The sequence below is a fragment of the Ictalurus punctatus genome, chromosome 24 (assembly GCF_001660625.3).
Source record: "Ictalurus punctatus breed USDA103 chromosome 24, Coco_2.0, whole genome shotgun sequence".
Lineage (NCBI taxonomy): Eukaryota > Metazoa > Chordata > Actinopteri > Siluriformes > Ictaluridae > Ictalurus > Ictalurus punctatus.
In genome coordinates this window covers 3,873,844-3,887,388 of record NC_030439.2, presented here as the reverse complement: position 1 = coordinate 3,887,388, position 13,545 = coordinate 3,873,844, and the positions used below count along the sequence as shown (strand labels likewise).

Genomic DNA, 13,545 nt, shown 5'->3' with positions numbered 1-13,545 from the left:
TATTAGCAAAAAGCTCTATTTTGGTTTCATCTGACCATAGAAACCCTTCCAAAGAACTTGTGGTGGTGACTTCGGATTGTAGTTTTGGAGACTTTCTGACCCCAAGACACAACTTTTTGAACCATACTCTTCGCAGTGTGTTGAGACGATATAGACACACATCCAAGGTTGATTCATAAAATTTCCAGTTGACTGGAACTTCTTAATTATTGCCCTGATGGTCGAAATGGACATTTTCAATGCACGTGCTATTTTCTTAGAGGCACTTCCCATTCTGTGAAGCTCAACAACATTTTGCTGCACATCACAGCTATAGTCCTTGGTCTTACCCATTGTGATGAATGTCTAAGGGAAATTGGCCTATGTGTTACTTGATATTTATACCCCTGTGAAACAAGAAGTCATGGTTGAACAATTTCCTGTTCCTAGTCACCCAAGTGTACTAAAAAAATTTCAAATATCATATCATCATATGGGTGCCAATAATTGTGGCACACATATATTTAACAAAGTTTTATATATATATATATATATAAATCTGTGGTGTGTTTGCAATTGTTTGATACCCATGAAAGCAGACTATTTTTGTGAATTTTTTTTAACAAAATATCAAAAGGTTAAACACAGCCTTTTTTGCTCATATTTACCAAGGGTGCCTATAATATTGTTAGGCTGCTGGTCTTTTTTTAATGCATATAGACGTTTGCCTATTCAGGGGTATTAGCTGGACTCTTAATCACCCAGGTTTGAACCTCAATTCTTCTCCATCAAAAAGCTTTTTAAAGTGTACTTCTAAATAGACTTTTTCCATGCTTTTTTCTTTCATGTGAAGGTTGATTGCTTAAAAAATGTGAAAATAGGACAAAAAGTCCCGCAAACAGGGTGCTAACACTGTTTGCAGAACTACCAGACCAATCGCTCGACAAGGGGAGGCACAACTAAGTTATCACTGTATGGGTTTAGCTGGCTACAGTGCCATGCAAAGTACTTTAGATGTCTTGATGCTCTGCTCATATTGTGTTCAAGTAACGTGGAACACATATAGACATATACATACAGTGCTGTGAAAAAGTTCCTTCTGTTTTTGTGTATATCTCATACTAAATTGTTTCAGAAATTAAAACTAAATCTAAGATAAAACAAAGGCAACCTGAGTATACACAAAATACAGTTTTTAAATGATAATGTTATTTATTGAAGTAAAAAAGTTATTCAGTAACAACTGGGCCTGTGTGAAAATTTATTTGCCCCCAAAAGCTACTAGTTCCCCAAGTCTATGAAACTGCATTCATAATAGGGTTCAGCAGGACTAGACCCAACTAGACCTGATTAATGCAAACCCTGTTCCATAAAATCTACACTTACATAGAACTTTTTCAGCATGAAGTTGGTTAAAAGGTCTTACCCAGTAACACACTGTGCCAAAGGTGAAAGCAATTCCAGAAATGATGAGGAAGAAGGTGACTGAAATACATCAGTCTGGGAAGAGTTACAAAGCTATTTCAAAGGCTCTGGGACTCCAAGGAACCACAGTGAGAACCGTTATCTCCAAATGGAAAAAGTCGGCACAGTAGTGAACCTTCCCAGAAGTGGCTGACCTTCCAAAATTCCTCCAAGAACACAGCAACTACTCATCCAGGAAGTCACAAAAGATCCAAGAACCACAACAAAGGACCTACAGGACTCTCTTGCATCAATAAAGGTCACTGTTCATGGCTCCACTATCAGAAAGACACTGGGCAAAAATGGCATCCATGTAAGAGTGGCAAACCACTGCTAACCCAGAAGAACATTAAGGCTCATCTGAATTTTGCCAAAACACACCTTGATGATCCACAAACCTTTTGGGAGAATGTTCTGTGGATGATGAGTCGAAAGTGGAACTGTTTGGAAGACAGGGGTCCCATTATATCTGGCGTAACTCAAACACAGAATTCCACAAAAAGAACATCATACCTAAGGTCAAGCATGGTGGAGGAAGTGTGATGATGTGGGGATGCTTCGCAGCTTCAGGGCCTGGGCAACTGGCAGTAATTGAGGGAAACATGAATTCTGCTCTCTACCAGAAAATCCTAAAAGAGAATGTCCAGTCTTCAGTCTGAAAGCTGAAACTCAAGTGCAACTGGATTATACAGCAAGACCAAAAGCACAGGAGTAAGTCCTAGTCCTAGAAGTAAGTGAAAGACAGATCTCCAGTTATTGGAAGCATTTGGTTGCAGTTATTTCTGCTGAAAGTGGCACAACAATATTTTAAGTTTAAGGGGGCAATTAGTTTTTCCCATGAGTGATAGGTGTTGGATCTTTTTTTTTTTGCTTAAATTGAAAAACAATTTTTGCAACTGTATTGTGTTTTTGCTCACGTTGCCCTTGTTTTATATTGTATTTCATTTGAAGATCTAGAACTATTTAGTGTGAGATATACACAAAAACAGAAGATGGGATGGGGCAAATACTTTTTCACTGCACTGTACTTTCTTTGCCTGTTTAGCATAAGAGGATGTTAGTGTTTCAGTTTTACCCATTTAACTGGAAAAAAAATCAGCGTATATCCATTTTCCCCTTTACACTGACTTACTGTATGAGCTAGGGTTTGGCAGAACCTGAGACCTGTCAGCCACTAAGACACGAGTATTTCCACATGTCTTGCCTCCCTGAAGATAAAATATAACACTCCGTTCACTGAAGATACTAAATTACAACACTGCCATCTTCTTTTTTTGATGTTCAGTTACACTACAGGCAAGGTTACACCCCTTTATACTAAAAGCATAGACCCAGTTTGTGAACCTGTTGTCTACTGAGTAGTCATGATTTCTTTAAGCACATGCTCTTTTGATATTCAGTACACCTAGTGCACTCACAGTACAAATTGCACACACACGTGGTACAGTACACTCCAAACCAAAGTTTATTGAATAAAAAATATTTTCTGGCAAGGCATTTAGTATAACATCACTGTATATGTTATGTGTAACAATGCTTAAAACACCTTTACACCTGTGCATCCCTGTAGATCTCCTTTCAGTCCATCGCCAACCTCAGAAGGTTCAGACCTGTTTAAAAAAAAAAAAGCATTTTGAAAAGTGAATGGCCTTAGTTGTATGCAATATATCTTATTTCAAAACTAATGTGAAATGTGCATTTTGTTGCTGTTCTATTATAGCCAATAGGCTGGGAGAATGAGAGATAAGCTTAAGGCATTGATTCTTATCATTATCTCAGTGATATTTCATTTCTTAATATGTTAACATGGTTATGGCAAAAGCAACTTTCTTGTGATAAACAGTATTTTAACTTCTCTTCCAAAATGAAATCATTGTTAAACCTCTGATGTGCTAGAATAGCAGTTTTTTTAATTAGTTCAAAGTTAACTAATGTAGTAAATGTCATTTATAATCCCTTAAAGCACTGTGTGGAGGAAACATTACTTCAATGAATGGCACAATCTTTTCCCCCGGCCACCCGGCTGAGTACCCGAACTTCCAGGACTGCGTGTGGAGCGTGAGGGTTCCCCCTGGCAATGGCATCTACATCAACTTCACTGTCCTCAGCACGGAACCCATCTATGACTACATCACTGTGTGGTAAATAGCTCATATGCAGCTCATGACTATGTAATGATATATTTATTACCAAATCAGTTCATATCTATCAGCTTGTGATTCACAGCATGTGTTGTCAGCACTGGTCTCTCAGCTAGTAATGCTAGAAGGAAGTAGGACAGCTCTGCTGAGAGATTTGACTGATTACGTGGATAAGAGTTAATTGAGCTCCATGTTGATGGAGCCACCGATCCCTCATGAGCTGAAAAGAGCAAACACTGTGTAAAGCTCATCCAGTATTGCTCTTTAAAATCCCATAAGCAACACTCGTGTGTGTGTGTGTGTTTGTGTGTGTGTGTGTGTGTGTGTGTGTGTGTGTGTGTGTGTGTGTGTGTGTGTGTGTGTGTGTGTGTGTTTTGTTTTTGTTTGTTGTTTTGCATTTTTAAACCAAGTAGGCAGAATGGTGGCTTTTTATGTCACACAGATGTTTAAACCATCCATGCACAGGTTTGTACAAGTTCATTCACATAAAAAACAACAAGCACTGCTCAGCTATGAGAGTTCTCCAAAAATGTTCTGGTCACTAAATATTTATAGCTTATTATGCTATTTTTTTATTGTATTTTTTTTCCTGTATTCTCTTTATAGTAAGATATTGAGGCATAAAACGTGTAAGAACTGCTGTCTTCCATTTCGTTTTTGCATTTAAATGCGTGGATGCATTATTAAACAAGGTTAAAAATCTTTGCATTTCCCATCTCATTTACATTTCCTCTGAGCTTTGTCTCTCCTCTTACCCTTTAGGATGAGAAGCTTGGCCAATTAAATCTTCTTCTGAGTTATTGCCATAGCTACCATTTTGTCTCTCTGTGGTTAAAAAAAAAATAATTTGGTGTGCTGCTTTAGTCATGCAGAAAGAAAGACTATATAGTCTAAGGGTTCTACTGCTAGTGCCGATAAACAGCAATGAGTAACGCAAAATAATAATAATAATAATAATACAATTAAATAGACTATTGAATACTTCTAGAAGGCAGAAGACCTTTCTAATATGAATGTGCTTTGTAACTTGGCATGCAGGGTGTTATTTGTGCCTGTCGATTATGGGAAATGATGTAACTGTTTGGGATGATAAAACAACGTAGTAAGAGTCAGGTTTTACACACAAACTCGGTTTGAGGCAGCCTGCTGTTTTAAATAGCTGTGCTTTTTGAGTAATGGGCCTTCACAGGATTTCGACAATGCCATTTCATGAGATGTGTAATAATGTATTGAATAAAACACAGCATGACACCCAGGAATTAATGTCCGTTTTACACTGTAGGTTAATAGTATTACACTTTTTTTTAGAGGAATTCTGAAGGCTTTTTTATTTATTTATTTATTAATGATGTCTGCACTGCACACTCTCCACTACCAACCACTCTAAATAATGCATCTGCAACTGAGGTAGAGACTACAGTGCTGTTTTGTTTTTGTTTTTTTAAATCCCATGCTGGATTGTGTATTTGTTGTTTGTTTTAGCCTTTGTTACAAAAGAAGCAAGGAACAAAGTACACAACCTGAGACACACAGACTTTATATTTCAGTTCTCCCGCTGACTTTTATGAAGGTGATCTAGATAAAAGAACATCCGTTATTAGTTGATTAGATGATTAATACAGGGATATACTATGTAGACAAAAAAAAAACTGTCTCTTGCGTTTGCTTAGTACTGACACCAATTGCAGGGCAGGTGACCCCTGACCATGATCAGATCTAACAGTCTAATTTGAATACTTATCATGGAGGATCAGATGTCTGAACAACGTTCATGTTTGAACCCTGAATCACATTTCATGCATTAATTAAAACACCAAGTTGGCTAGAAAACCTCTTATTAATGCAGTGATCACACTTAGCTTTTTTTCCCCCTAATCATGTGAAATATCAGCAACTATTTTTCATGCAGTCCTCCAGGAAGCGGCAACAGGATTATCAAAATGAGACGGGTTTTAAAAAGTACTCCCAAAAGTCTTTAAAGATTGGGAAAAGTTAAACTTTTCAGAAAGGCACTGAGTGATGTCGAACAGTTTTTAAACACCTTTTGTTTTTTATATTTCAGAAACTGCGGATCTCCTGGGATTTTCACTCATAACAGTCTCTAGAATTTATACAGAATAGTGCAAAAAACAAAAAACACTGAGAGAGAGACAGTCCTGTGAGTGGAAATGCCTTGTTGATAAGAGAGATCTGAGGAAAATGGCCAGATTGGTTTGAGCTGTCAGGAAGGATATAGTAACTCAAATAATCACTCTTTACAGCTGTAGTGAGCAGAAAAGCATCTCAGCATGAACACAACAACAAACCTTGAGGTGGATGGACTACAACAGCAGAAGACCACATTGGGTTCCTTTCCTCTCAGCCAAGAATAGGAATCTGAAGCTATTATGGGCACAGGCTCACCTGAACTGTGTTTTTGAATAGTGATCTTGTGTATGACTGTGTTTTTCCTCACCTTAGTTTTGTGCCTTTCCTAGCACTCTGATCTCTGTTTGCTGATTTTGATCTTTTTTATTTTTGACCTTGTTTTTCTCTACTGACCCTGCCTTTGCCTTTGCATTGGATTTTTTTTGTTTGCTTTTTTTTTTTTTTTTGCATTCTTTATTGTTAGTATCGACCTGGATTGTCTTGACCTTTGTTTTTGTATTAAATAAAACCTCCAGCAAATGCATCCGTACGCTACATCTCTGTATCCCTTGTTACACATACACCATATATATGGTATAGATATATAGAGATATACACTCGCTGGCCAATTTAATAAGACAGGTGAAGGTAGGAAAACAGATCACATGTTTACATATTTCCAATCTTGTTTAGTTTCAGTGAGCCTGTGCCAACTCTAGCCTCAGATTCTTGTTCTTGGCTGACAGGAGTGGAACCCAATATGGTCTTCTGCTGTTGTAGCCCATCCACCTCAAGGTTTGATGTTTTGTGCGTTCTGTACCGCGCCTTGTGCCCGATGCTTCCTGGGATAGGCTATAGGTTCCCCTCCAACCCTGTAGGATAAACGCTAAAGAAAATGGATTGAGAAAATTTTTAATAAAATTTTTTTTAATCATCCTTTTTCTATATTAATATTTCTAGCCCTATCACTAGTCTATCAGCTAAATATTTCATAAGTACACATGATTGAATAAGCTGCAACAGTGTATCTGCTACAGAACCCAAGCTGGTTCATGTTTAAAAAATTAATGCTTAAAAAGTTAATGAACCACGGTTAGTTTTTCACACAGTGAATGGCTCTTTTAGAGTATTTTTAAGTTGGGTCCCCTAAAAATCTGTTCTGGGGCTGCACCTGGACTGCCATTTGACAAAAGCTGCGCCCTAGGCTAACACATGCAAATAGATTTTTGCTGTATTGTGTAGGAGTATCTTTGGTAGGCTCTGTGTATGCAGACCCTGTTCTTCCATCCTATTTGGAAAATAACACTGCACAATAAACCATCGTATACATCAGGTCTGTTTGTAACCAGTGACCTATGACTGTGACAGGGATGGACCAGACCAAAGCTCACCACAGATTGGGCAGTTCAGTGGGAACACAGCTCTGGAGTCGGTGTACAGCACTTCTAACCAGATCCTCATCAAGTTCCACAGTGACTTCAGCGGCAGCGGCTTCTTCGTCCTGAGCTACCATGGTGAGAGGTTCAAAGATGAGCATCCACAGACCTCCCTTTATATTGTGTCTGTTTTCCCCAAGGGTTCCCCAAATGGCTAATGAGCATGAACAGTTTGGTCTATATACTGCATTTTCATAGAGGTGCACTTGTTTGGGCCACCAAAATGTTTGTATAATTGTATTCCATACACAAATGCTTTTATGCACAGACACCAATAAGCCCAGAACTGGCCACAGATTGCTCCTACACTGACTACATTGACATAAACACCTTAGGAAGCTAAGTAGGCACTGGACTGATCGTTGTCTGCTTGTGTTTATGACTTGTGACATGCTTCCATATTGATCCTCTGCCTGTGGCAAGCATCTACCCTAACTAACAAGTGCAATACCCTGAGAGAGAAAAAGACAAGAGGGGAATTGTTTTGCTTAAATAGCAGTCTAATCATTTAGGCAGGCCACTATTCCCTTTAGCCATACTGTACACGTGTATACACTTTCTGCAACTACTGCCATTAATAAATGTCATTTATTTTGATCATTTTAGCAACGTAAAGACGCTTAGTGCACCAAATCGTGTTATCACAAGAGCACTCTAATTTGTTCTCTGTGAAACCACTTCAGAAGTTATTAATTGTCTGTTTACATATCCTGTAGCCTAACAAGGAGAGTACTGTGTCTATCATTACAGCATTGATATTTGACCTGGAATTTGTTGCTTCTAAATAATCACTTTAGCTTTTATACCTAGTGATTACATAACCAAATGAGGCAACAAGTGAAAAATCTTTTGTTCAGAATATAGCATTAGTCATGCCTCTTGCATGGCATTACCAGCCATTAAGTTGAGATTCACATTGTGATGAAGGAAACCAAAAGTGATCAGCTTAGAAATATGGTCAAGATTAATTGAGCTGAATTCAAGAGGCATTAGATGAAGACACTACAGCGAGGTTCTCAATAGAAATGAACATCTCGACTGAGTTTCCTTTTGCTTTTTCAGCTCCAGAGCATTTGGTCAATGATTATAGACTGAAATGGAGATACCCTCATGTGGCTGTGGAGTGTACTTAAACGTGCACAGTAAGACTTTAATACTGAAACTCTGCATATTGGGACTCAAAGCTCTGATGTAACTATAGACGTGAGTGGTATTCCAAAGTTATACATGTGGGGTGGAATTTGTGTAAAACAGAGGTGTCTCACATACACAATTCTCAACTTGTATTGTTCTTGTGCAATACCAGCCTGATAAAGGAGAAGTTCAGTCTGACAGTTTGATATAAAACCTTGTGATTTCATGACTTCAATTTAGTATTTCGTAGCTTCATTAAGTGTGCACATTTAGCTGTCAGAGCACGATATTAAAGAAAAAATAAAGTGCAAAATAATAGGGTGTGCTGGATCAAGAACTATTTTATAAGCTGCCGATAAATGAGAGTTGAAAGACATATTGTTAAACCAAATTTACAGCAATTAATTACTATTAGGACTGTTCCTGCAGCAATATATGAATATATTACTACATACTAGAATCCTATTTGATGTTTATTTCAATGATTGGCATCTTCTTGTTTATATATTGTTTTTGTTTTGTTTTTTTTTGTTTTTTTTTGGGGGGGGGGGTTGCTTTTATGTTACATCATATTGCACTTGACAGCAAAGAAAAAACTCTATTTCCTTCTTCAGTCCACATTTTCTGTCTGTGATTTATTTATTTATTTGTTTGTTTGCGAAGGGGGGGGGGGGGTTAGTGCAACCCCATCTCTAGATCTTCTACTAAAGAAAAATTGGGCAACCTCAGAACCGTGTAGCTGCAGATGATTTGCATAGTTTGAGGAGTTCCTGAAAATTGACTTAAGCAGCTGCATAATTCAACTCTGAATACAAGCATCTTTCCCTGCATAAATACTGATGCAACTTTTGGCCTTAAGTCTCCAACTCTGAATTCATCCCATGGAGACTAATAAAGAATGTCACTGCTGTCTGTGGCTGCCGATTAGATCCACATAGCTATTGAACATAGCAATAGGACCAGACCTTAGATGCAGGCTTATTGGGACGTAGGAATCCAGACGCCTAGTGGACTTCGGTAAGTTTTCTGCCGGAATATGTCCTGCATGTCTAAACTTGGCTTATCAATAAACAGGATGACACAATGTGTCCTCCAGCTCCTTTCATCAGTTACGCATGTCCTTAGTAGTTCAAACATATAGATCTCCATCTTAATCAGCTTGCTGTTTCTACAGTTGCAGCTTCAGAACCTCAAATAGTCTGGCCAGCATCAAGATCCTGATCAAGGTTTATTAACACACAAATTATGTGATGCTACTTAAAGTAATTAACAGATGCTTTTATCTATATGAGTGGGAGAAACTGTGATATAATAATAATGACATGATTGGACTAGCCATGAAACCTTAGGAGACTAATTAAGTGATTTATCCATTAGGTGTCCAGGGATTTGTGTTGTGCTCTTAACTGTTGTAATACCACATTCTACAACTTCTCTGTGGTTCTCTGACTTGCTAATTCATGCTTGTCTATGTTTAGGAGATGTTAACCAATGCAGTGCGTCATAGAGGTGCATAGGAGCATTGCTCCTGTGTGACTGTGATGCAGAGAGCTTGCACTGTGATAGTCATCATTCTGCACACTGCAGTGTCACCATATTTAATCACATCATTAGCTGCCTCTGCAGGTGCCCCTGTCATTAGCTGTGCCTCAATGCCAGCTCAGCATGGCCTCCGCTTCACTTTGCAAAACACTCTCATGCAAATGGCCAGCTTAGGAAACAGCAGCGGCACTGGTGCAAGTTGATTAGATTTCCACATGACTGTTTACTCTTCCAAATCCTACTGTTTTTCACGTCTTCACCCTTCCTATCTCTTTTTGAAACCCAACATAAATCAGTAGTCATTTTAAGGTTTTGCAGTTAGCACTTTCTGATTCTATTCCCCGCTCTGTTGTAAAATGTTTTATTTTGGCTTCTCTTTGGCTACAGCCTACCAGTTACGGGTGTGTCAACCTCCTCCAGAAGTGGCCAGTGCAGATGCTCTAATGGAAGACACAGAGTTTGAGATTGGTAAGATGGTTTTCCTTCTGTTTCAGTAATGTAAGCATTCACAAATCTTAATTGTCCATATATAAAGAAAAAATATGCCATTTAAAAATATTTTTAAGTAGTATTTAAGCATTCAAGACTCTGGAGATAATTATTTACTGCCGTGGGGGTGAGAGTGGCTGTGGCTCAGGTGGTAGGGTGGGTTGTCCACTAATCCCTGGCCCCGCCACATGCCGAAATGTCCTTGGACAAGACACTGAACCCAAAGTTGCTCCCGATGGCAGGCTAGCACCTTGCATGTGTGAGTGTGTGCGAATGGGTGAATGAGAAACACTGTAAAGCACTTTGTAGTACTGTGCAGAGCTTGCATGTTTTCCCTGTGCTTCAGGGATTCCTCCTCTAGCCCAAAGACATGTGTTGTAGGTTGATTTCCAAATTGTCCATAGTGTGTGAATGTGTGTACGATTGTGCCGAGTGATGATTTGGCACCATTTGATTTTCATTAAGGCTGATATTTTTTCAGGTTTCTTCACCAACACATTTTTATCATGACATCAGCCGTGATTGAGTTAGCTCATGTGACATACACCCTACTCTATCACCTATTATTCCTTAAAATGTTTTTGGAGGAGAAACTAAAAGTTGATTGAGCACAAATTGCATAAAAGGGCAGACAATAGAGTAGAGTTTAATGGGGGTATTTTTGAAGGTTTCAAAAGGTTTCTGTTTACCATGTTTCATATTTGGAGGAAAGAAGGCATAAAACCAGTAGAGCATTACAGACTTAAAACACTTAAAAACACATTGATAATTACATTGATCAAAAATTCTGCTGCCTACCTGCGTTTAAATGTGTGTGTGTGTGTGTGTGTGTGTGTGTGTGTGTGTGTGTGTGTGTGTGTGTGTGTGTAATATTGGTGAGACCTTTTGATGCATTTCTCAACTCTAATAGTTTTATTGTCAAGCTATTGTTAAATATTAGATTTTTGCCCTCCCATCTAATATTGTGATTAGCCATTATTCGTCATGACTATCAACATTATTGTCACGAATCGTGACGGAGCAGAGATAGGATGGATGCAAGTGCAGGATGAACAGTTGTTTATTTGAAAGACAGACAGGCAGAGAAATCCAAAACGTGACCAAAACGTAATCCATAAACATGCAAGAGGTCAGGCGATTGGCAAACAGGCGTACACGGGGCAAGGCAGGAATCTAGGTCGTGGTCACGGAAAACAGGGTCGATAAACAAAACAAGAAACGAACTATGACGAGGGACTGGAAGCGGATAATCCAGCGCGAACTAACACTAAACAGGGACCGTGACTATGACTATGACTATGATACGAGCTAAACTAACTATAAACATTTAATCTTCCGCGTTGTGTGCTGGGAGGCGCGCGGTATATATGCGGACATAATTAGCGTCTAAACTGCTAGCAGCTGAACAATTCAGACCTACGTGAAATCCCAGCCAATGACAGAACAGGGAGGAGACATAAACATAAACAAAACACACGTGTCCAGAAGTCATTACAGTCAACAACGGAAAAGCAGGTGCTCGCGCATTCACGCTTAGAGCACGATGCTTCAAGGGGGAATCGTGACAGAACCCCCCCCAAAGGCATTCCTCCCGGAGTGCCATGAGTCATCCCACTTCATTGGCGGCCCCGGCCCCCTGGGCTGAATGTCCCAAGCCGAGCCAGGAAACGGCCCGGTGTTCTTGGCGGCGTAGGGAAGCGGAGCGACGACCCTGGCTGAACAGAGAGGCTGAGCGACGACCTCGGCTGAGCAGGGAAACTGAGCACTGTACTCAGCAGAGCAGGGAAGCAGGGCGACGTCCTCGTCAGAGCATGAAAGCGGAGCGACGTCCGCAGCCGGGCAGGCAGGCTGAGCGACTCTTCAGCGGAGCATGAAGGCAGAACGACGTCCCCAGTAAGGCCAGGGAGAGGAGCGTGGGTCTCCATGTGGCCAGGGAGAGGAGCGTGGGTCTCCTCGAAGCAGGAGGGGGGATCGACGTTTGCCATGGAGCCGGAAGGCTGAGCGACGACCTCAGCTGAACAGGCGGGCTGAGCGACGACCTCAGCTGAACAGGCGGGCTGAGCGACGACCTCAGCTGAACAGGCGGGCTGAGCGACGACCTCAGCTGAACAGGGAGGCTGAGGCTCTGAGGTCACCAGGGGAACCTTGGGCATGGGCGGTGCTTGGCTGGCCGTGTCAGCGAGACTGTGGCGCGGGCGGAGCTTGGATGGCCGTGTCAGCAGACTGTGGCGCAGGCGGCGCTTGGCTGGCCGTGTCAGCAGACTGTGGCGCGGGCGGAGCTTGGCTGGCCGTGTCAGCAGACTCAGGCGGAGCTTGGCTGGCCGTGTCAGCAGACTCGGGCGCGGGCGGAGCTTGGCTGGCCGTGTCAGCAGACTCGGGCGCGGGCGGAGCTTGGCTGGCCGTGTCAGCAGACTCGGGCGCGGGCGGAGCTTGGCTGGCCGTGTCAGCAGACTGGGGCGCGAGCGGAGCTTGGCTGGGCGTGTCAGCAGACTGGGGCGCGAGCAGAGCTTGGCTGGGCGTGTCAGCAGACTGGGGCGTGAGCAGAGCTTGGTCGTTAGGCTTAGATATTAGCAGAGCTTGGTCAACTGGATCAGCAGGCTTGAACGTGAGCTCAGGGACATGAGAGTTGACTTGGACTTCAGAGCCTGGAGGCTTGACTTGGACTTCAGGGCCTGGAGGCTTGACTTGGACCTCAGAGCCTGGAGGCTTGACTTGGACTTGGACCTTAGGGACTTGAGACTTGACTGGGACTTGGACCTTAGGGACTTGAGACTTGACTGGGATTTCAGAGTTGAGCTCTGCATGGATTTGCCTGTAGTAGTGGGTAAACGGCAGGGCAGGTTCGCCTGCCAGACTTACCCCCCTGAGAAGTTGTTCTAGCTCGTCCTTCGCCTCCGGACTCCCGAATCGCACCATGAATTCCCCCACAAACTGTTCTACACCGTCCAGGTTCCTACAGTGCTTATCCAGTTTGAGCTGCACCCATTGACGGGCCGGTCCAAAGAACCGGGACCACATGAATCGGAGCCATTGCTTCTCCTCTGGCTTAGGGTCTAACAGGCTGGCGAAATAGTATTGACAATCTACCAGAAAATATTCAGGGGCACCGAAAAATCCGTCAAATGGATCCGGAAGCTCCATAAATGTCCATTGTGGGAAGTGGACGGAGTCCATAGCGGGGACGGTTGGCGTCGACTTCCGGGTTCTGCGTCTCCTCCATTCTTCTGCTGCAT

At 41.6% G+C, this 13,545-nt stretch overlaps 1 protein-coding gene across 2 annotated transcripts in view; it reads left to right on the top strand.

The window, feature by feature from the left end:
* The window catches only part of csmd3b (CUB and Sushi multiple domains 3b), a 489,673-nt gene that overhangs the window by 396,018 nt on the left and 80,110 nt on the right, over positions 1-13,545 (top strand). For both annotated transcript variants that reach the window (XM_047150624.2, XM_047150623.2), the window contains exons 43-45: positions 3,407-3,584; positions 7,080-7,225; positions 10,211-10,291. In XM_047150624.2, coding sequence (XP_047006580.2) covers positions 3,407-3,584; positions 7,080-7,225; positions 10,211-10,291 — 405 coding nt within the window. The remainder of the gene's footprint in view (positions 1-3,406; positions 3,585-7,079; positions 7,226-10,210; positions 10,292-13,545) is intronic.